This window comes from Gopherus flavomarginatus, chromosome 7, assembly GCF_025201925.1.
Source record: "Gopherus flavomarginatus isolate rGopFla2 chromosome 7, rGopFla2.mat.asm, whole genome shotgun sequence".
Classification (NCBI taxonomy): domain Eukaryota; kingdom Metazoa; phylum Chordata; order Testudines; family Testudinidae; genus Gopherus; species Gopherus flavomarginatus.
In genome coordinates this window covers 97,808,729-97,832,315 of record NC_066623.1, presented here as the reverse complement: position 1 = coordinate 97,832,315, position 23,587 = coordinate 97,808,729, and the positions used below count along the sequence as shown (strand labels likewise).

The 23,587-nt window shown below is 39.0% G+C and overlaps 1 protein-coding gene across 4 annotated transcripts in view; it reads left to right on the top strand.

Annotated features, from left to right (window-relative positions):
* Positions 1 to 23,587, top strand: part of LEPR (leptin receptor) — a 60,732-nt gene that overhangs the window by 20,566 nt on the left and 16,579 nt on the right. For all 4 annotated transcript variants that reach the window (XM_050960914.1, XM_050960913.1, XM_050960915.1 and 1 more), the window contains exons 5-10: positions 3,807 to 4,012; positions 8,096 to 8,241; positions 8,997 to 9,141; positions 13,182 to 13,475; positions 13,662 to 13,779; positions 19,400 to 19,599. In XM_050960914.1, coding sequence (XP_050816871.1) covers positions 3,807 to 4,012; positions 8,096 to 8,241; positions 8,997 to 9,141; positions 13,182 to 13,475; positions 13,662 to 13,779; positions 19,400 to 19,599 — 1,109 coding nt within the window. The remainder of the gene's footprint in view (positions 1 to 3,806; positions 4,013 to 8,095; positions 8,242 to 8,996; positions 9,142 to 13,181; positions 13,476 to 13,661; positions 13,780 to 19,399; positions 19,600 to 23,587) is intronic.

Genomic DNA, 23,587 nt, shown 5'->3' with positions numbered 1-23,587 from the left:
AAAGTTATCTCCCATGTCTTACAGTTGCGAAAAAGACTAATATTCTAGGACATAATGAAAGGAGTGTCATGTGTATCACATTGTTGACTCATTCGATTTATGATCCACTATAACTCCCAGATCCTCTTCTGCAGTTCTTCCGCCTTGCCAGTTATTCTCCATTTTGTAGTTATGCATTTGACTTTTCCTTCCTAAGTGAAGTACTTTACACTTGTCTTTATCAAATTTAATCTTGTTGAATTCAGATCAATTCTCCAATTTGTCAAGGTTTTGCACTCTCCCCCAGGGTGGTGTCCTCTACAAATTTTGTAAAGCATTTTACTCTCTCCTGCACCATTATCCAAGTCATCCAGATTGTAAAGGGTTGAACCTTGCTTAGTCTCCCTCCATGCTGCTCTTCATCAGCAAGTCGGCAACACAGCACTTGGGTTGCTACTCTGCTGTTGGCTCCAGGCCATCGCTGTTTTTTGAACACTCTGAACATAAGAACGACCATACTGGGCCAGACCAAAGGTCCATCTAGCCCAGTATCCTGTCTTCCGACAGTGGTCAATGCCAGGTGCCCCAGAGGGAATGAACAGAACAGGTAACCATCAAGTGATCCATCCTCTGTCACCCATTCCCAGCTTCTGGTTCTGAGATTGCACTAGCCTAGTTCCTTTAATACCCTAGGATCAATTTCTTCAGGCTCTGCTGACTTGGATATATCTAATTTCTCTAAATATTTCTTAATCTGTTCTTTTCCCTGTTCTGGCTTGTGTTCCTTCCTCCTTGATGTTAATATTATTGTGTTAACTATCTCGTCACAATTAACCTTTTTTAGTGGAGATTATAGCAAAATAGGCATTAAACGCCTGTGCCTTCTTGATGTGATCTCTGGTTAGCTCTCCTTCCCTGCTAAGTAGTGGGCCTGTACTTTCTCTTTCTCTTTCTCTTTCTCTTTCTCTTTCTCTTAACCTATTTATAGAACCTCTTCTTATTGCCTTTCCCCTGCTAGGTGGAACTCATTTTGCACCTTACCCTTTCTGTTTTTGTCTCTACATGCTTGTGCTATTTTTTTGTACTTGTCCTTATGAATTTGTCCATTTTTCCACTCTTTGTAGGATTATCTTTTGATTTTCAGGTAATTAAAGCACTCTGATAGAGCCATATGGCCTCTTACTATTCTTCCTAAATTTTCTTCACATCAGGATATTTTGCCTTTAATATTGTCTCCTCAAGACACTGCCAGCTCTCCTGAACTCCTTTTTCCCTTGGATTTTCTTCCCATGGGATCCTACCTACTAGTTCTCTGTTTGTGAAAGTCTGCTTTTTTGAAGTTCGTTGTTCTTATTCTACTGTTCTGACTCTTTCCTTTTCCTTAGAATCCTGAAATCATCATTTCAAGGTCACTTTGACCCACATTGCCATTAATCTTCAGATTAACAACCAATTCCTCCTCCTTCAGAATCAGGTCTAAAATGGCAGCCCCCTTGGAAACTTAAAATAGCAAACTCAGTATGTCCAATTAGTTCTTGGAATGTACTGGGGAACAATTTCTTGTTTCAGAAGGTGGAGGAAATTTCCAACAGATATCTGAGTAATAAAAGTGTCCTCGTTACAACCGCGTCTTGTGTTTTGGATATTTATATTCTAACAATGCCTCATCCACCTTCCTCTCCTGATTTGGTGTTCTATAGTAGACCGTTAGCATGACATCACCCCTGTTTTTCCCCCCTTTATTTTCACCCAGGGACTTTCAACTGGTTTGCCTATTACCTCTTTCTGGACTTCAGAACAAGTATATATATTCTTGATATATAAGGCAACAGCACATCTTTTTTTCCTAGCCTGTCTTTCTAGAACAAGTTATACTCCTCTATACAAATATCCTAGTCATGCAGTGATGTCAAATAAGTCAGAATTTAGCTTATGGCTAATACTGCCAGTTCTTCCTGTTTATTCCCATACTTATCGCATTTGTGTAGAGACATCACTCCTTAACCCTTGCTCTCAGTGCCCTGTGTTCACTGCTGATATGCTCAAGGTCATAGAAAGGCACCCATTTGTGGTGAATTGTGTAACTCACCTGTGGTTTTGTTACTCGTCACTAATGTGGCAATCCAATGTTCATACCATTAAAATAATTGTGCTAGACAGTCATGCATTCTGTCTACCATTGAATGTATGCAGTGGTCCACTTCTAAAGTTTCTTCCATTCCAAAAGATACTCTCAGTTTCAGAGAGATTTCGTACACTTAAAATAGGAATAGTGCTGGAATTGCTGATATTGCTCAAAATGGAAGAAACCTTGGGGCTGATTTCCCCTGTGTAACACTAGTGTAAATTGCAGTTATTAGGGTTACATGAATGTAACATGCAAGGGAGTGGAGAATTAGGTGTTTTAAGTGCAACTTGTGTGTATGTATGTAAATGTATGCATCAAGGGCCTGTGTAGTGATATGTACATTAGGTATATTGACTGCTCTCTCAAGTTTGTAAAATAGGTTGTCTTGATGCCATTTCTTGAAAGTGACCCAAGGAACATTGTTACATATGCTTTGGAAGTGTAATATAATGCCTATCTGAATCAAAGACTGGTAAGAATTGAATTAGGTTTGACTTAAATTGCAGTGTGACAGCTTACATCTCCATTTGTATGCAGTATAAGATTTCATCTCAACAGTAATATGTTGTACAGCTGATATATTTCTATATGCCCTAAATATTACATATGTTTCCTTTAAAAAAAATTCTGAAAGCATAAATGTATCCTTCCAACACTGGAAAAATTGATCCAACTATTTTTGTTAAATAAACATCTTTATTTCTTGTTAGCAGTTCAAGTGCTTTCTGCTGAACATTTTGGAAGGTTTTATTAAACCATATATTTTTGTAATAAGACTATCTTCATTTGTATGCTAATCTCTAAAGGAAAGTATTCCAACATGTGAAAAATTCATGAAAACAAATCTGGAGAGTTCAGCCAGAAGTAGTCTCTTGGGCTGCACTTCAGTTTAGAAAGAAACAAAACAGAATACTAAAGAGTTAGTCACTAAATACTTTCCACGAGCCAGTCCAGAGCAATAGTATGAGTAATGCCTGGGATTAAATGAGATTTGCTTTGCTAAGAAAAAGTTAAATTATCTAAGAAATAAACATGGTATGCCTTCGAAGTAAACAAAGCTTCATCATCTTGGAAGTAATCACGTAAAGTTTGATCTTTAGAGTACATTCTTTGTGATTTGTATATACAATATTTATCAGTTGTAATCCTGTGTAGTTGATAAGTAATTTAGAAACATATCCTAAGCATGGACCAAATTCTGCAGCTTGTTGTACACACAAAATTCTGGCTTTGCGTGAATAACTTAAGGATGTTTTTATTATTATAACACTTAACAATAAATTTTGGAAGAGATATAAAAATTCATATTTAGTCAGCATATGACTATTAGAAATTTGGATGAGACCTTCATGAGTGACAGATTATCCCACATCTGCCAAATGGAGGGTTTCGTAAACCTTCCTCTGATGCAACTGGTTCTGGCCACTTTCAGAGACAGGATACTGGAGTAGATGGTCTGACCCAGTCTGGCAATTCTGATGTTCTTGGATCAGGCCTCAGAAATATCTTTCATTACGCTCCTTCTCCGCCCCAAAGGTACAGCTGAAGAAAATGCTCACAGATTGATCTGTCTCTTGTGCTTTGCTGTTTTCAGTACTATTTCTACTGTTTAATCCAAAGTGGTGAATTTAATGGAATATGCAGAAGATTGTCCAGGACATAATGCTTTTTAAGTATTGCTCTGTTTTGTTCAATATAGATCAGAGTTGTCATTGGAAGACATATCTACAGGTTCTCTAAAAGGCAATTTCATGGTTACTCCCTGCAACGGCAATGGGTCTGATAAGTACGAATGTCACATACCTTCACTGAAACTCAACGACACTTATATTACATGGTTAAACGTCATAAATGGGGTAACACTTCTTCAGTCACCTTTAATGTCGGTCAGACCCATAAATATTGGTAAGTTTTCAGTGCATTGTACATCTTTTTTATAGAAAGCAAAAACAAGAAGTCCTTATTTTGTGACTAGTCAGTTTTTGCAAGGACTTCAGCTGTAGCTATGTTAATTCTACAGGGTAACTTCTGAAGGCTGATGTGTATCATTTCCCCCCCCACCACCACCACCAGCCTTCCTAGTCTCCGCCCTTCTTCAGTGCAAATCTTGGTAGAAGGAAGAACAATGTCTTGGGGCACCTGAGCATTCACTTTGAATGCAGGAAGGTAGATCAGTATGTGGAGAACAGTGGTCGAGTTCATAATTATCTAATTTGTAACGGAAAATAAACATTTTGCTATTTGCTTTAAAAATAAACCTGCAGATTCTCATCAGCAGCATTTGCATGTACTCTCTCACTCTCATTTTGACACATCCTTCATTAAAGGTACAACTTCCGCATTTTTTAAAGTGGAAGATTTATTTCTGCCATTTCACCAGCCCATCAGCTCAATGAAATCAGATGACAGATACATTTGATGTTACTTTATTGCCATCCAGTCTGCATAATTAATGGTTAATAAATATATAGCCATTTTCTGACTAATTGGGGCATTTTTAACTATAATGAAAAACTGTTTTTTCTTATTAATGTTACTTTTTGGAAAGCAGAATTAAAAACCTTTTGGATGAACACTTTATCTTAGTTGCAAATGAAATTTAATATTTTTGGAGATGAGGTGATTATATTGATGATTACATACTGATTTCATTTGAATTATTTCAACAGGATCAATTTAAGTTTTACAGCTGCATCTGCCAGTATTAAAGGTGACCACAGATATAAATCATGAAATATGTTCTAAGCAATAAGTAAGATCAGAAGGTCATTTTTGAAATGTATAATTTTTAATAATAATATGTTCTGACATTAGTGAGCTTGATAAAAGGAATAATGAGTTTTAAAATAAAAAGATGAATATTAGCTAAGTGAGTTGTTTGGTTTGCACACACAAGCCATAGCAACAGAATACATGGCAGCAAAATGAGAAAACATTGTCTGCCCTGCAACCACGTAGATTACATATGGTAATGTTCAGTCTTTTAAAAAGAGTGGTTCTGCACTGCCATAAAGAAATTATGTCATCAAAATGGCAAAATAAAGTTTTTAAAAGCAATGGACCACATCTGGAATCCATCACTCTTGCCCGTCTCCACTGAAGCTAGTCAAGGTGTGGACTGAATTAGAGCTGCCACACACAGACTGAAATTTGGCCCTAACTATTTAGTTTACACTGACTCAAATATTGATACATTTGGGCTAGGTACTGATAATGTCATCAAAGCTAAGTAGTTCCTTACTCCTTGAATACTCCTATTGATTTCAGTGAGACCACTTGTAGCATAGGCAGATCGGAAAATAACCCCCTTGTATTTAAGGACCCAAATCTGTAATCTGATGCAGGTGGACTCCTGTTTTTGACCAGAGCTCCATTAAAATGAAAGAGGCTGCATGTGGGCTCAGGGGGTCTGCGCATGCAGATAAAATTGCAGGATGCAGTATTGCCTTTAATATGACCTTCTGAAGCATTGACTACAAAACTCAGAAGTTCCTCATTTCCAGGTTACAGACCCATGCTTGGCTGTTTACTCTAAACTGAAAAATACCATTTGTGATGGGTTCCTCCTGATGTGCCACCTGAAACTGGGGTACCACTGAGCCCGCCTGACCACCAGCCTGGGTTCCCTTTATGCTGTACTGCTGTGCAGCCTGCCGAGCCTTCCCCCAGGCTTCAGACTGCACTTTATCAGCACACATACAGGTAGGGACACACCCAGGTGCAGAAACACCTGGACACTGAAATTAGCTCTGCCTGGGAAGGCTCAGCTAATGAACTGCCTAGTATTCAAGTGCACACCCCTTCTCTGGAGGGTAAACCCAACATTATACTGTCTTGCACTGCACAGAGATCTGTACAGCATAAGCTCGTGAAATTTGCCCTCTCCCTCAGTGTGAAGAGGAATATACATAGTTTTCTGCCCCAAGTATGATTTTTATACACTGGTTTTAGACAAAACAAAAATAAGTTTATTAACTACAAAAGTTAGATTTTAAGTTATTATAAGGGATAGCAAAGCAGATTACCTAGCAAATAAAACAAACATGCAATCTAAGATCAATGTACTAAAGAAATTGGATATAAACAACAAATTCTCACCCTAAATTTTGTTTTAGGCAGTTTGCAGAGATTCTTGAAAGCAAGCTGCTCTTACATGCAGTTTAAAACTCTAGCTAGTCCTTTCACAGGCTAGAAAACCCTCTACCCTGAGTTCAGCCCATCTCCTCTAATTCAGTCTTTTGTTTCTCAGATGTTTCCAGCAGGCTTCTTTCTTGAGTGGTGAGTCAGTGAAGAGCAAACCATGATTATGTCACTCCCCTGCCTTAAATAGCTTTTACATATGGCGGGAACCCTTTGTCTCCCAGTTTGTTCCCATGCCCGGTCAGTGGGAAAACACTGGTATTCCAAAATAGAGTCCAGTATCCAGTGACTTGTTCATGTGTCTCTGTAGAGCCATAGCAGCCATAACTCGGAGGCTGTTAGTAGTGTCCTTTGGAAGGCTTTCCAGTGAGAGATTAGCATCTTCAAAGACCTATTGTTTTCCCTAATGGCCCTTCCCAGCCAGCCATCTAGACTGATTGCATTCTGTCTAGGGGGCATTCCCCAGGGGTAAACACATTTGTAATAGATGCATAGACAATACTCCTAACTTCAGATACCAAAATGATACATGCATACAAGTAGGATAATCATATTCAGTAAATCATAACCTTTCCAATGATATCTTGCATGCCTTATCTTGCGCAAAATACATCATAATTATGCCATACTCATATCATCATAATATTACCACAAAGACTATGGGGCATAATGCCACACCATTTATTAAAGGTATTTATCCTGAGTGAGAGAACCTCAATGTTTTCTTAACAAATGTGCCCGAAAAGACAGGCCGACCACAGTCATCATTGAACAGCGATAAATTAAATTTACACAGTACCTAGTAAAAGTAGAAGCTTCTTGATTATATACTCAGCATGATTATTATTCGTAAGTAGTTGTCTATTTCCTCCCTCTGGGATGTCCTCTTTATCTCTGTTAGAGTCCTGCAAAACCCTCATTTTCCTTCACCTCATTTCAGCTCTCCTTTCAGGCCACCTTTCATAGCCCAAATCGTAGTAATAATAGTAGAATGGATGGGGCTGCTTTACAAGTCGGCTCCCATTCAGCAGAACATTTATACATGTGTTTGAGTGCGTTGTAGAACCGGGACCCTGGAGTGCAAGAAGCTAGTTTAAGGCAACTACTAGACAAGGAGTCGCAGAACTTACTGACCCTCCGAGCTGCATATGACAATCTGCAGAAATTCGAAAGTTGGGGCATGTCTGCTGGGGCTTGAGGCTTCAGCCCTGATCCCCAGCAGGCGTGCCCTGAGACCCCCAGATCATCTTTCCGCCAGATTTTTGCCAGGGTTTGCTGGCTCCGCTTGGTCACATGGTGCTGCCAGGTTCCCTCCCTGCATGGCAACTGCTGGAGCCGGCAAGTTGGAAGCTACTGTTGTGGGGAGAGGCAGCGGCAAACAGCTGGGAGCTGCAGGAACAGCTACTGCTTTTGCTGCTGCCTCTCCTCACAGAGTTAAAGCAGCTATTTGCTGCTGCCTCTGCACTGGAACTAACACCTTGTAGCTGCGGAAAGGGGCCACTGAGGATAAGGGGGTGTGTGACTCAAACTGGTGGGGCTGAACCTTTAAATTGTGCCCCACCCCAGCAGGCACCAGTCATCTATGCCACAACATGACTCAGTAATTAACCATGTTAGCTAAAATACTGCTTGCTATTCCATTTTAAGAGTAACTTAGACTTCTATTATTTGCTGTAAGTATATTTAAATCAGAGTAGAGTAACTTCTAAAAACATAAAGCTTAAGGACAAGACTTAAAAGAGAGAGAGGTCACTGATTGAATGGTGGTGAATACAAACATCTCAGCCAGCAATCCTTGACAGTAACTCTAACAGATAAAATAGAAGCTTGGTTTTAATATTTTTACAGTAAAGCCTGAATCTCCATTGAACCTGCGACTAGAAATGACAGACAAAGGACAGTTAAAGATCTGTTGGTCCAATCCAGTACTAACACCATATCCACTTCAGTATGAAGTGAAGTTTTCTGGGAATGCTACTCAAAATGCCTGGCAGGTTAGTGTACTTGTTCTATTAGTATTATTTTATTTATTTATTTTTATTTTTATTGAAGATGAAATCATTCTAGTGTTGTATTTAAGGAGAATCTGCTGCAACTGTCTGTCTAGATTCCACAGTGGCTGTGGTCTGCTCAAAACTTGTGGGAAGAATCCATTTCAGGGCAGCTATTAGTGCTCATTTTGCCAAACCTGCTTGGGTCAACAGCAGGCTTCGAATTCAGGATCTACAGCACTGAAATTATTAGCCTTTGCTGAATGAGCAAAAGGACTAAGTTGCGTAGTTGGAAGCAGTAGCAGACTCATAAACCCATATATGGAGCAGCCACTAGAAAGGGACAAAGACCCACTCCCCTTGTAGTATGGGTTTCACCTACAGACCACTAAACCCTGTCAACAGGTAAATCCTGGTCCCACTAAGTCAATCACAAAGCTCCCAATGGCTTCAGTGGAGCTAGGATTTTTGTGTGTGTGTTATATAGTTCTATTAATGAATCACTTTTCCCACTGCCACAGTGCAGCTATCTCTGGGGTGAAAAGCAGCATCTGTTTAACAGCACACAACACAATACTGTAGCTGTTTTCTGCTGGTGTATGTAACTTCTAACCTACTTGATTAAATGTGGTAAAGTTGAATGCTTTTGAGCAATCCTACTAACCCTCAGAATAAACAGCTTATTTCCTTTGATTTCTCTCATTTTTCTGAAGTGGTGCAAAATAATAATGTTAATGGCTTCTGATCTAATTTAACAGGTGGTTGAGATTGTCATAGAAACCTCCCTCATCATAGGCAATATGCTGGTTGGTTCTTCATATTTAGTTCAAGTACGGTGCAAGCGTCTTCATGGTACAGGATTCTGGAGTGATTGGAGCACACCTTATAATTTAAATGCAGAAGGTATGTCCTCTACAATAATTTAAATAGCCATTGTTGGGACTGGAAATAAATGTGTGCATATATTATTTGATATGTATTACACATGGATAAAGTGTGTACACATTCTACTACAAAATCCTACAGCACATGTAGGCAACAAAAGTGCATAGTAAATGCTATAAATAGTGCACCAAAATTTCTGTACACCTAAAGATTCCATTGTCGGCATGCCAACCCAAACCAGAATATTCAGAGGAGCCTCCCATTCTTCAGTGAGGAGCCTTTACTAAGTTTAAGTAATGCAATTGAAACTCAGTTTTTTAGCAGATGGTGTAAGTAAATCTGTTTCAGAACTGGCACAAACTTGCATGTAAAATTCAAAATTTCAAAAGTTTATTACACACATCAATTAGGCGAATAACTTGAGTTATGAAAGCACAGATTCATGACATGTTGCATGGCAGTGGTTCCTCTGAGGCCAATCAGATGGGTTGGGTCAAAGGGGGTTCCACTGAAAGAATGTACCTTAATACCTCTTGTATTCTGTTGTTAAAGTCTACAGTGAGAGAGAGAATTTGGCAAATCATTATCCATTCATCCTGATCGCTCATTTATATTGCCAGTGTTTCCAACCCCTAATGTTCAAAAATCATGAGTCAGCCTCACCAAAAATCGTGAGATTATCTTTAAAATCTTGAGATTATGCAGAAATAATATATTTGGTGTTCTTTTTATTTGCCTCTCCTCTTTGAGCCTTTAGGATGCACTGGGGTTACATTTGGAAGCTTTCTCTGCAGCCAGAAGGGCTAGAAACTTTACTTACTATTTAAGAATGAAGGCTGAAATTAGCAACAAATTGTTCTGTGTGGTCAGTCTGGGGATGCTGACAATTTTCTTGCATTGTGTTTCCCCTGTTCTTCCCTTATTTAAAAAGGAGATATTTCAACCTGTTTTGCTAAAGTTATCCTCCTAGTAATTATATAAGTGTATGTGTGTGGAAAGAGAGAGAGGCAGAGAAAATTAAGGTCCAGACACCCCAAGGGGAGACGGGGATCTGAAACCCAGAAAATAAGCACTTGAATCAAATGGTTGTAGACAATGTTATTGTGTATACATAACATGTCAAGTAAGATCTTTTATGAAATCTTGTAATGTCCTGAACTTGATAGTCATTAGGCTATTCGTATACAGGTTCTGCTTCTGAATGCATGCATGTATAAATGTGTCGCAAATTGTAATTGTAATGATAGTAACTACAGCATCACCTCCCAGTAGTGTGGTGAGGCAATCTGGCAGGGCCAGGCCAGGTATTTACTGGACACCGGCTCCAAACACCTAGCATTGTCCAGCCCGGAAGAGACAATGGTAGACCATTAAAGTTAACAGGAAATTTTAAAACAACTTGAAACTGAAAAGAAAACCCACATCTGGGAAAACCCTGCTTGTATAACCAGGAATTTCCATAGTCTGAGAACAAGGGGGGGAAATAACAAACCTGCAAATGCTGTTAAAAGGGAAGGTATTTGGAGTAAAGGCTATCCAGAAATAGAGGACTAGAGTCTAAGCAGGGTACTCTCTGTAAAGCACTGGATCCCCTCTAGGACAAGAGAGTACACTTGGAAAATCTTCTGGGGCAATAGGTAACTTGTGTTAGAAAAGGGAATTGAGCTAATGTAAAAGGGTAAAGCCAGAGATTGCATCTTTGTTTACTGTGTAACTTGTATGTATTTGTTTTTCCTCAGTATTTTATCTTTGAACCTATGATTTTTCTATTAAATAAAGTTTTTGTTTATTTTTATCTCAAGCAGGTCTCTGTTGTTCAACAGTGTGGAGTGTATGTGCCAAAGTGAACTGATATTTGGGGGCAAGTTTCACACCTTCGGGGGTGATGAACCAGAGGGGAAAAGTCTGTGTGTCTGGTAGTTAAGAACTCAGGGAGATGGATCTGCGTCCAGACCAGAAGGGATTGTTGAAGTCATCCTACAAGAATTAATTAGGCTGGGGGAAGCCTGTGTGGGACCTAATCTTTGTCAACTGGCTACTGGTGTCAGAATTCTGAGCCATAGCAGTAGGGGTGACAACACCTTACTGGTCCAGGTGATCCCAAGAACATTATAGGGGTGTAGTCATTGCAGAAATTTCACCCCAATATCAGTGAATGGAGGTTCACGCTCCAACCACTTGCAATAACAGATTGTAACGGACTCAAAAGCAAGGGAGCAAAGTACAAATGTATTTTTTTCTTCTTTTTATTTTGGGTTAAGAGAAATAGAGCAAAGAAAGGGGAAAATTAGCCAGTTAGAATCCTTGGACACAATGGATAAAATGCATCTTGGGAGCTTATGTTAGAAATATGGTTTACCCCAGAAGGGGAAATCAGCGGAGGATCTGAAAACCTCACTCATGAAGTGTTTTGAGCAAAAGGAGAGAGAGGATGCAGGGCTGGGAAACCAGCCAGACTTTACTTCCCTACAGGAGAGATCCACTCTGGTAGAGCTGGCCAATTATGCACACTGGTCAACATGTTCTAAACTGGGTGCCTCAAATTAAGCACCAAAATAGCTAACCTGATTTTTTCAAAGGGAGTGGTCTTCAAAAAGAGTTGGCAATTTCTGATTATTACGTCAGTTACTTAGGTGTGTAAATATGAAATTATGTAGCTAACTTTAGGCACTCACATTTGGAAACTTACACTGTACCTCTATACATGGGTGTGTGTGTGTGTATGTGTATACATACGTACATACCTTTAGAGAGATTGTATGCACATATAAACGTACAAATATGTACAGTTCATGGAAAACACTGAGATTCAGTAGATAATCTCTCTATTTAATATTCTATTGTAGGATATTAATTGTATTAAACACATTTCACTGGCCAAAAATCATGTTGCGATAAGCATGATGACAACCTTAAAGAAAGTAATTTCTTCCCTGCAGGGGGCTCAAATTTGCCTACTCTCCCTATGGCTAATGTTAGCATTAACCAATGGAAGAACAGCAAAACCAGCAGGATAGTTGGTAGCAACAAAGAGGCTGCTTTGCATTCATGCAAGCACATTAACACTGGGAGTACAAAATGTTGAAACTAGGCAATTATATTTTTATACAACTGATTAGCATTATGTCTGATCTGTATTTAATCGGAAAGTCTCTGCTGCTGACAGAGAGAGAGTGCTTTGCACCACTGTTCTAGAGACTGTATTTTGGAAGCATTTTGGTTCATTATGAGTGTAATTATTCCTTGAGATGCTAAGGAGAATTGTTTAGTTGGTGCATGTCTTCAGCCCATTATATGCTCTTTGCATAGATCCAAATAGTTGAGTGGATGGATTTTTCAAAATAAACTTTAAAATTTGAATCTTCTCACCATGATGTATGCATTTTTAACTGAGGCACATGCACCTTTGTGGTATCTGATTGCCCAATATATTTTGTATACATTTTTGCTTGACAAGTGCTCTATAGATGGGCCCATTCTATATTGCAAACTCTTGTCACAACACTGAAATTATTACTGTTTTTCTAAAGTTCGAAAGAACGCCTATTGACAGAGGCTTTTTATGTTCAAATCAGCACACTGAAGTATGTCTAACGCTTCATGCAGCTTGCAGTTTGCCAGCGTTTCCTTTTCACTTGCCAACACAGTTGCCCATTCACTTGTACAACTGCGTGTTTGTGTATGCAACACAGGCGCACTCTCCTGAAAATGTACTCCATGTGTAAGATTATATCGTATGTTATGTGACCTTGCATTTGTTCCATCTCCTTTATTCCATCATGAGTAAGGATATTAAAGGTGAAAGTCCATGCAGATATAAATGGTCAAATAGATATAAATAATGATAAAATAAGTCATGGGGTCTCTTCTGCTTCTGTCCCTGTACCTATGTAACACTCATTAAATTGTAAGAGTTAGACTCCTGTGTTTAGGAGCAAGATTTTTATAGAAATAAGCATTTTTGATTGTCCTATAATTTTGTAAAGCTACCTTTTTGTGTGAAGTTTCATATCGCTTAAACATTCTTTTTCTGTTTTTTTTTCCTTTCCCTGTAACAGATGTCATGTACTTCCCTCCTAAGATACTGACAAGTGTTGGTTCTAATGTTTCCTTTCATTGCCTCTATAATGATAAAAACAAGATGATTTTGTCAAAGAAGATTGTTTGGTGGCTGAATTTAGCAGAAGAAATCCCAGAGAGACAGTATACACTTGTGAATGATCGTGTTAGCAGAGTTACTCTTTTCAACTTGAATGCAACAAAACCTAGAGGAAAATTCTTCTATAATGCATTGTATTGTTGTAACCAAAACAGGGAATGCCATCATCGATATGCTGAATTATATGTAGTAGGTAAGATTCTGTATGACTTTACTTTTTTTATAAACTTCAGTATACTTGATATTTTCAAGTCAGAACATTTCAGTTTATGATTTGAAGGTGGTTTTCGCAGACAACAGTGATTTTATAATGCATAGTTTTGTCTCTTTAACAATTGTATTTTTATATGTATTAATATTTTTAATGTGTTTTAAATAGATGTCAATATCAATATCACATGTGAAACTGATGGGTACTTAACTAAAATGACTTGCAGATGGTCCGCAAACATAAATACATTGCTTGTGGGGAGTTCTTTACAGTTAAAATACTACAGGTGTGTATAGTTTTTAATGTATTATATTTGTTTGGAAACTGTTACTTTGGAAATATTAATGCAGTAATAGATGCTCCACAGAAGTGAATATAAAATCTGAGCCACTGTGGATCAAACTTTCACCTGGTCTTCCAGCTGGCTTCCAAAATGGAACCCACAGGTTCCAGCAAATCTCACACGTGTGCACAAATTAGGTCATAAGAGATCAAAGTACCCAGTGTGGGTTGTATTTGCACATTATTCAGCACCTGCAAAACTTGTGGACACAATTTTGGAGGCCAACTTTGAAAATGTGGACAAAACATGTTAAAAACTAAAGCAGAAAATGTTACTAAATAACTGTGCTATGAGAGTTTGGTTTGATTCCACTAGCAGCAGGGCTGAGTCCTGGCAGAGAAAAGTAATATACCTTTTAAGGCTTCTGTTTTCTTTCAAACTCTGTTCGGTTTTGCAATACAAATGCCCACCTCGCTTTGCGACAATGGATTTTGATTTGAATGGCTTTTCACAATGGGAAAATTTGCTTGAATCATAATTTTGTATGACTGAGACTAGTTGTTCATGTATATTAAATTACACCCAACTTTACATGTACATGGTGATTAAATATATGATGGCAGAATTTGGCTCACTCCAAAAGAAAAAGATTTGTTCAGAAGGAGATTGTTACTTTACAGTTTTAACAACTTTAGTTGCTGGAGCAGTTTTCAGTTTGCTACTAATATTCATGGTCTAATTTTTAGAAGGTACATTCAAACTTAGGACCAAATTCTGATCTCCGCTATGCCAGTGAAGAAGCCAGTGAAGATACTGGAATCCTCATAGATGTTCTTTTGTGTAACAAATTTGGTCTCTTGCATAGAGATGTTTGGTCAATAGAATTCATATCCCTGCTGCAGAGCTGGGGAAGCAAGGTTCTGTTCAGACTCAGTTTTCCACTTGTTCTTGCAGTTTCCCCCTTATTTCCTAATTCAAAACAATTCTGACCATCCACACTAGGTAGGGCCTAAGAGGTGGGTTTCCCACTTGCAGAAGTGGAGACCATTTCACCGCAGAAGTTAGAATAATGCTTTGTGTATCCTAAACCTTTTCCCCTACATCAGCTTCTCCAGCCGTTGGTTCTCTGCAATCATGATTACTTTTTCCTGTCATCCCCTGGTACCAGATAATTTCAGAGAACGTCACATGTTTTTGTCTCTTCTTTAGGTCCCCAAAGCTTTCATTTTTGTCTGTCCTTTGGACAGAGTAGCAGTGCTACTAGGGGAAAAATGTGTGGTATAGTTGATGCACCATTCATACCTATGTGCCTGGAGTGCCTTATGAAAAGGTCTCTCTCACATCATCTAATAATTTTAAACACAAAAGATTCCTATAACTGCGCTAGTACTTGGATAAATAAAATGGAAGAACAAAACCTTCCTGAGCAGAAATAATTGGATTTATTCTCTACTGGACTAGACCGGATATGTGACAAAGAAGCTTAAATCAGCACTTACGGTCCTGCACACACTTAAGCTGCGATTCAGGAAAGCTTAAATGCTTTCTTGAATAGGGATGAATTTAAGCAAAGAGCTTTCCTGAATTGGGCCCCACAGTGTGCAGTGTGAGTGGTTCCACTGAACTCAACAGTATTTGTAAGATTGGACCATGAATACTAAGTGATGGGCACTATAGTGAAGCCTTTGATGGATGGAACAATAAACAGAACCCTTAGGATTTCATATGGAAACCTTTTCTAGGACTGTATTGTGACTAGTTGACTCCTGGGCTAAATGTTGCCTTGACTACCTGTTAGAGCCACTTATGTCGGAATAAATACCTTCCCCTTTCCTTCTCTCATCTTTCCATGTTGGTCTCAAACATGTCTGATAAATTTGCCTGAGAGAAATGGTGTTTCCTAATATCTATAATCTCATTATAGGTCGATGCATAGGTCAGGCATTGACATTAACATAGTATATAAGTGCATGCCAGCTTTCTTCTTTGTTTGTTTTTGTTTTGATTCTGTTGAGGTTTTATTTAAAAATATATAAATCTAAATGAGAAGAAAACATTTTGTATAAGAATAACTAAAATAGAAAATAAATTTAAAAAAAATCTGACTAATGGCAATATTTCCAGGTTCTTTAAAACAACAGACAACTTTGTTATTTTCAACATTTGCCTGCAACATTGTGAACAAGAACACACAATGTAACTGGCCAGCAATAAGCTAGAAACCCAAGTGAAATTGACTAGTCTGTTTTCATTGCCCAAACTGAATGAAATGCCACGTTTAAGCAGCCACCGTAAATATTTAAGAATAAACTTTGATTTAAAAAATTCCTTCTGTTTTAATAATATCTAAACTGGTGATATTAGATATTAGATAATTTAATATATAGAAATGGCTCAGTAGTGCTTATCAGTGTCCTTTTGGGGGTATACGTGGCCATCCTGAAAATTGAAGTCTAAAGGTTAGAGTTAAACATGCTATATTTGCATCATTCCTGGTTTTTTTGCTAGAAGCATGAATCTGTTATGCTAGTTTCTGTTTTCCTCAAAATCACTGATGCAATTAAAATGTTGCAAATAAAATCCCATTCTACACTCTAGTGTGATGCAATATTTTGCCCTTTCACTGATGGGGCTGTTATTCCACCTTCCTCTACAAATCTGCACTGCCAACAAAAACAGCACACCCCATCTAATAAAAATCCAGAATGATGGGGAAAATCTTCAGAATGGAATGTAGCCATTTAATGTGCATTAGTTTTATTGACATTAACAGGAGAAAAGTAGCTAAATTTACCTCTTAGGGTCCAATTAAATAACCAGTTACATCCCTGGTGGGTAACTCAAAAAGCCTGAGCTGCACAGGTCTGGATCCAAATTCTAGTATCTTAGGGAAAATTTGAAAAGATTTCTCTTTTCATTAGCCACAAAATGTCACCTTGAGCATTTTGCACCACCCCCACACCCAGTTCCCACTTTGTGATTCATCTGAATCTGATTGCTAGGTATGGATGCTGGCAGCCTGTCAAGATTTATTTTAACACCACCCTATTGGGTAGTTTTTTAAAGGAGATTTAATTCTCATGGAGCTCCAACCATGTGTGTTCAGTTAGGCAGAATAACCCATCACAGATCAATCTGCCCTTTTGGAAGCCAGACCCTCAGCAGGTACAAATCAGCATATGCTCATTGAAGTCAATGGAGCTATATTCATTTGCACCATCTGAGGATCTGAACCAGGATGTTTACCTCTAACACATGCTTCTCAAGTTTTCTGCCATCCATGTGTCCACTTCTTGGTTCTTTTCTTACAGCTTGTTTAACTTTTAAGTTCAACCGAATTAAGGCCACATTAATTCTGACTGAGAAGACAGTTGGCTATAGAAGGGCTGTAATGGGTCACAGAATCACAGGGTTGTATTTTGAAAGACGATAACTGAGTAAGCACACTGGCAGAGAAGCTCTCGCTCCCTTATTTTATTTCTTTATTTTAACAAACGTTATGTTCTAATAAGGTGCTGACTTGATAGCTCAGGAAACTGAAGTCCTCCATGTATCTAAAGAGAGTTGGCTAGGGTGATCCATGCATTTGTGACCTCTGGGCTTTATTATCCCAACTCATTGTATCTAGGAGAAAAGCCACACTCCTGGGAAAAGATCCCAATGGTGCCAAATGCAGCAGCTTATCTGCTTAGCAATACTAATTTCTGTGAACAGGTCGCTGCTCTCTGTACTGTCTCCCCATTAAACAGAGTGTCCAGATCAAGATGTTTTGTCCTGATAACTAGGGCCCTACCAAATTCACAGTCCATTTTGGTCAATTTCATGGTCATAGGATTTTTAAAATTGTAAATTTCATGATTTCAGCTATTTAAATCTGAAATTTCACTATGTTTGTAATTGTAGGGGTCCTGACCCAAACAGGAATTGTGGCGGGGTTGTGGTACTGCGACCCTTACTTCTTCACTGCTCCTTACAGAGCTGGGCCCTCAGTCGGCAGCCGCCATTCTCTGGCCACCCATCTCTGAAGGCAGCAGCGCAGAAGTAAGGGTGGCATGGTATAGTATTGCCACTCTTGCTTCTGTGCTGCTGCTGGCAGGGTGCTGCCTTCAAAGCTGGGTGCCCAGCAAGCAGCCACTGCTCTCCAGCCTCCCAACTCTGAAAGCAACATAGAAGTAATAGTGGCAGTACTGTGAACCCCCCTAAAATAAACTTGTGACCTCCCTGGCAACTCCCTTTTGGGTCAGGACCCCCAATTTGAGAAACACTGATCTCCCCCATGAAATCTGTATATTATGTGGTAAAAGCACACAAAAGACCAGATATCACGGGAGAAGACCAGATTTCACGGTCCATGATGTGTTTTTCATGGCCATGAATTTGGTAGGGCCCTATTGATAGTCAAAGCCCTCTATGCGATTGGCCCTAGCTGTTAAGGAGGTTGGCCCTTCGTTATGATCATGACCTCTCACCACCGCTACCTTCCACTGACCCAGTAAAACTGTCATTCACTAGGGAGAGGCTCTTGAGTGCAGGCAACAGAACTGCCACAGGTGCTGGCACTAGACAACGAAGTTCATTATCACAGGAGTAGAGAGCCCATGCACACTCAGAACTAAATGTGCAAATCCTATTTTGACTCAACTTTATCTCAGTAATTTCATCACTTCTCCTGCCCTCTCCCAGCACATGTGTGCGCGCACACTCACACCCCCCCCCCCCCAGGAACTCTCTATGCTATTTCTTCTGGAGGCTGGGAAGGAAGGAGGAAAGAGATTGTTCGTGGTGCTTCAGTTTTTAAATACATGAGAAGTGGTCAGATTCTACAAAAATGGGAGGAGGGAGTCCTATAAATCCCTACATCAAATTAAAAAAAAAAAGGTGTGAACTCCTAACACAACACTGCCAACATTCCCAACTGTGCCCTGGAGGAAATACTTCTGGAGATCAGAAGATAATTCATTATCTACGGGGCCTTTCAGGGCCTGATCCAAATCCCATTGACTTCAGTGGAAGGACTCTTATTGACTTTAATGAGCCTTGGATCAGCTACCCAAAAAGTTGCCAGTTAATGAGTGGCAAATATGTAGGTGATCAAGTGCTGTGAAAATCCTGTCTTCTAGGTCAGCAACTTATTTTACATAGGCTACAACAACAGCCATCAGTCAGGCGTGGACTGGGTTGGGAGTGGTAAACTAGAGGAAAAATCTTTGGTATCTCATTACCATATTGCCTTGAGCCATGCAGTGCAATTTTAATTAAACCAAGCAAACCCTCAAACACTAAGAATGATTATAATAGTTCTAATTGTGTAAGCGTGGCTAGAACATCAAGAGGATAAAATATTTTTTCCTGTGTTTAATCAAAGTATCATTTTCTTTTTATGTTTCAATATTACTTTGAAAAGGGTGATCCTCTACTGTAATTTTGGAGAGGGGCGGGGAAGTGCACAGTTTATAAAGAAATGTTGTTATGACTTTGGCTTAAGAAGTTCAAGATTTCCAATCAATATTATTTCTAAGCTTCAGCATGACAGCGTTTTCTTTACTTTTCTTTGGAGTTTTATTCATAACAGAAACAGCTCTTTGTTGAAAATTATTAATTGAATGTTTTCATCTCTTTTAAGGAGTAGTATCTATTGTTCTGACTTTCCAAGTATTCCTCCAAAGTCGGAGGCAAAAGAGTGCCATTTACAGAGGAATCATTATTACGAGTGTACATTTCAGCCTATTTTTCTTTTATCTGGATATACGATGTGGATAGAGATAAAGCACCAACTAGGAACACTTGAATCCCCACCAACCTGTGTCATTCCAGCAGATGTGGGTATGTCAAAAGATTTTGTTAATACCTTTTTTTTCCAGTAGTGGTCTTGGACAGCAATGTCTCTATGCTGTAGGTGGAGCAGCATAGCTCAGATTCTGGAAGGAGCTACAAGGTCCTGACTGTAAGACCACTGAAGTCAATGAGACCCTTTTCATTGACTTCAGTGGGCTTTGGATTAGGCCTTATCTTCGCACAATACGTTTTCAGCTGAAAGAATCAGTTTTTACTTATCAGAGGGGTAGCCTTGTTAGTCTGGATCTGTAAAAAGCGACAAAGAGTTACAGACTAACAGAAGTATTGGAGCATAAGCTTTCGTGAGTGGGTGACATGTGTCTGACGAAGTGGGTATTCGTCCACGAAAGCTTATGCTCCAATATGTCTGTTAGTCTATAAGGTGCCACAGGACTCTGTCGCTTTTTACAGTTTCACTTGTTTATCAATTTGTGGCTATTGCAGAGACATTTACAAGAAAGGTTGTATTTAAAAAAAGGTTGTTAGTTTTTGTTTTTGTGGGGTTCTTTTTAATTCATGGCACACAAAAATGTGCATTTTCAATTATTAGTGGTACGGAAAGGAAGGACTCATCTCTGACCTTACCTTGAAGTCCCTCCATAGCTCTGCCTCTCCCTGTGTGCTTGCTTTTATCTGATTGTGTTGTCATCTTGTTTGTCTGTTACCTTCTGCCACAAATGTCTCTGCACTTTCTTCCATGCTGCCTTTAAGCATGGAACTGCCTGCCTAAATTGGTCCATAAAGGTTACTGACTACTACTTCAACCCCTCCTCCAGACACACCTCTGCTGTGATGTTTACAAAATGTCTGTGTTTTGTGGCTGCCGGAGGGAGCTGATGTCCTTTAAATAAATAAAAGGATAAAAATAAAAAAATACAAAGAAAATGAGGTTTAGCTGGAGCCACTAGAAATCACTGAGTAGTTGGCTATTACTTCTGTAACCGCAATTCTTATTTCTCCTTCCCTCCTTTTGTTTGTTCAGACTCACTTGTCGCACCTTGTCTCAAATTACATTGAAAGCTTTTGGGGCCAGGGATTGTTTCTTATTGTGCTTGTAGAAGGACGATCACAGTGGGACTAAAATCCTGAGTGGGCCTGTAGGCGCAGTACAAACGAAAACTAATAATGCTAATTTGAAAGAGAATTGATCACCTAGTTTCACTCACAGGCTGACGATGTTCATTGCACAATGTTTCTTCTGATGTATATTTCTAAACAGACCCCAACTAATATTTCAGGATTAGTACTAAGAAGAGGGAATAATTACAAATCCACTTAGAAGTGGTGTGGCAAACCCATGTTGGAGTGACTTCAGGGACCATGGGTGAGATGGGGCCCACAAATTTGAAAGTTTGACTTTCACTCAAATGTTACAGGGTTCGTGTTTGCTTAGAAGAGGCTTTAAAAAAGGAGCAGAAATAGAAAAGAGGAGAGAGACTACTGAAAAAATAAACTATAAATACTATACACAGAGGCACTCATTCACTTCAGTATAGCTTTTGGGGAAGAGTACGAATGTATCTCTGCATAGCACAGAGTTCCATTCACTAGAATAACTTATTTTAATTGTGAATTTCCCTTACAGAAACTTGGGTTTAAATTTAAGGATAAAAGTTTCACACACAAGAACTAGTTTTGCTAAGCCAGGGCCTGATCCAGATCCCTCTGAAGTCACTGGGAGTAATGACTCAAGAGGCTTCTAAAACCTCAAACCTTTTCCCCATCCCTAATTATGTGATACCTACTCCTTTAACAACTGATCTATCCCTAAATACCTGTTGAAACTAACCTGTTGATTAAAGTTTTATTCCTGTTTTAATATCTATGCTGTGCATCTGTATGTTTTCATATCTTCTCTTAATTCTTTGCTATTAAGGTTAATAATACGGATGCTCCCAAAAAAGTTTGCACTCAGAAGTGATACTGGGGAACTGAGCTTTTTGACAGTTCTGCTTTGGGGACTCCAGTTTTGGCATGCGAGAAGAAACTGGCAGTGAAGACCTATGTTTTGTGATTGACTTCTTTCTGATTGCCCTACTGGACTGACATAAGAACCATAAAGAGTCTGTGCCTTAAATTTCTCCTAGCCTTGAATTAAAAAAACCACCAAAACAGCGAATTTAACGCCCCTCCAAATGAATAAACGTTTTTGTGAAAGCCTTGTGGCCCATATTATTACCTTGAACGTTTCATTGTACAGTATAGGTCCTAGACTCCCTGGTAGATTAGATTGTTGATCCAGCAAAACATTTAAACACATATACCTTTAAGCATGTGTGTATTCCCATTAAAACCAATGGGATTCTTCATGTACTAAAGTGCTTTTGCTATTTCAGGGCCTTTCTAAGTTTTCCCCATAACGGCTTTGCAGCAAGCAGTATCTCTTAAGTGGATTTTTTTGATACAAGTGTAGACTGCATATTTAACTAGGGTGACCAGATGTCCCAATTTTATAGGGACAGTCCCAATTTTTGGGTCTTTTTCTTATATAGGCTCCTATTGCCCCCCTCCCCCATCCCGATTTTTCACATTTGGTATCTGGTCACCCTAGGTTCAACAAACTTTCTTCTGTAACACTAACAGAATACTTTGCTTAAACTTGTCTTGAGGCTACAGGCCAAACCAATGTCTGCTAGGAGTTTTCAGGAATGATGCCTTGCAAAGTCTACAGAGAAGGTTTACAGTTTGGACTCATCTAAGTCTTAAGTCCCTTGTACATTTTCCAAAGGACAAAAGAAAAAGAGCTTTGCAGTGGCAAATTTGTGTTTCACAAAACTTCTGCCCAAATATTTTTCACACAGTATATGAAAGCAGAACTAGCATTTTCCCACCCATCTCTAGTCAATATTTGGAACAAGCACTTCTCTCTTTTTTCCAACTAGACTGCTAAAGCACAGCAAGAATAGAACAGAGTAAAATATTACGTTATGGGAGCAGAAGACCAAATCCACACAGATAGTAAGACTTCAGCATAAATTAAGCCAAATCTTCCATTGCGAGCTAAAATTTAAATGGAGAGAACAATGACCAAAGGAATTGCCAAAGGAAAAACCCTAATGCATAATGGCCATACCACTTCCCTAAGCAGTTTTGGGATGTAGAAATATGTTTTACATTTTGCTTTTTGTACTTGGTTTTCCCAAGCACCGCAGAGAGCAACGAGTTAACGAATGACAGTACATTGACAGTGTGGGCTAACAATGTGGCCATTTTTGGAGTTCACAAACATATTTAAATGAGTGCAGTTCAAGGAGGTGGTCCTTTCTGGTTCAAAAACATGATTCACTCTTTTCATCCTGTTTTGACAAATGTATTTGCAGATTCTGTTGAAGTTGACGTTCGCAACACTGACATATGGTATTCCTGGCCTTCGGTGCTCTTTTTCAGATACGTGTGCACCGTTGCACATAGTGGAGTATGCGGGGCTGTGTTGGTCCTGTACTTGTATTGCCTATACAACATGCCAAAAGAATCTTGCACTTGCCAACACAGTAGCTGCAAGTTACTAAAGTAATTTAAGTTCTTAGTGGGATCTAACAGATCAAATATCCATTAGTTTTCAGGCAGAGGAGAGTAGGGTGACCAGATAGCAAGTGTGAAAAATCAGGATAGGAGCCCATATTAAAAAAAGCCTCAAATATAGGGACTGTCCCTATAAAATCGGAACATCTGGTCACGCTAGAGGAGAGTACTCCTAGGATACACATTGAACAAACGAAGGCTTTCAGTTATACTTGGCCTGAGGAGTTTTTAGAAGTCTGAGTTACACATTCATCTCTAAACACAGTGGAGATAAGATAAAGCTGTTGAGCTACAGTGAGTGAAGCACGCTCTGCACCGTGCTACTAACAAAGTGGTCATTCTAGTTCTCCTTACCCTGGTGTTTTCTTCAGCTTTTTTTCTTGTTTTTTAGTAGGGTTGCTCAAAGAACTTTGAATAAAACTTTCTCTTGTTGCAAAATGGGGCTTTATTGAAA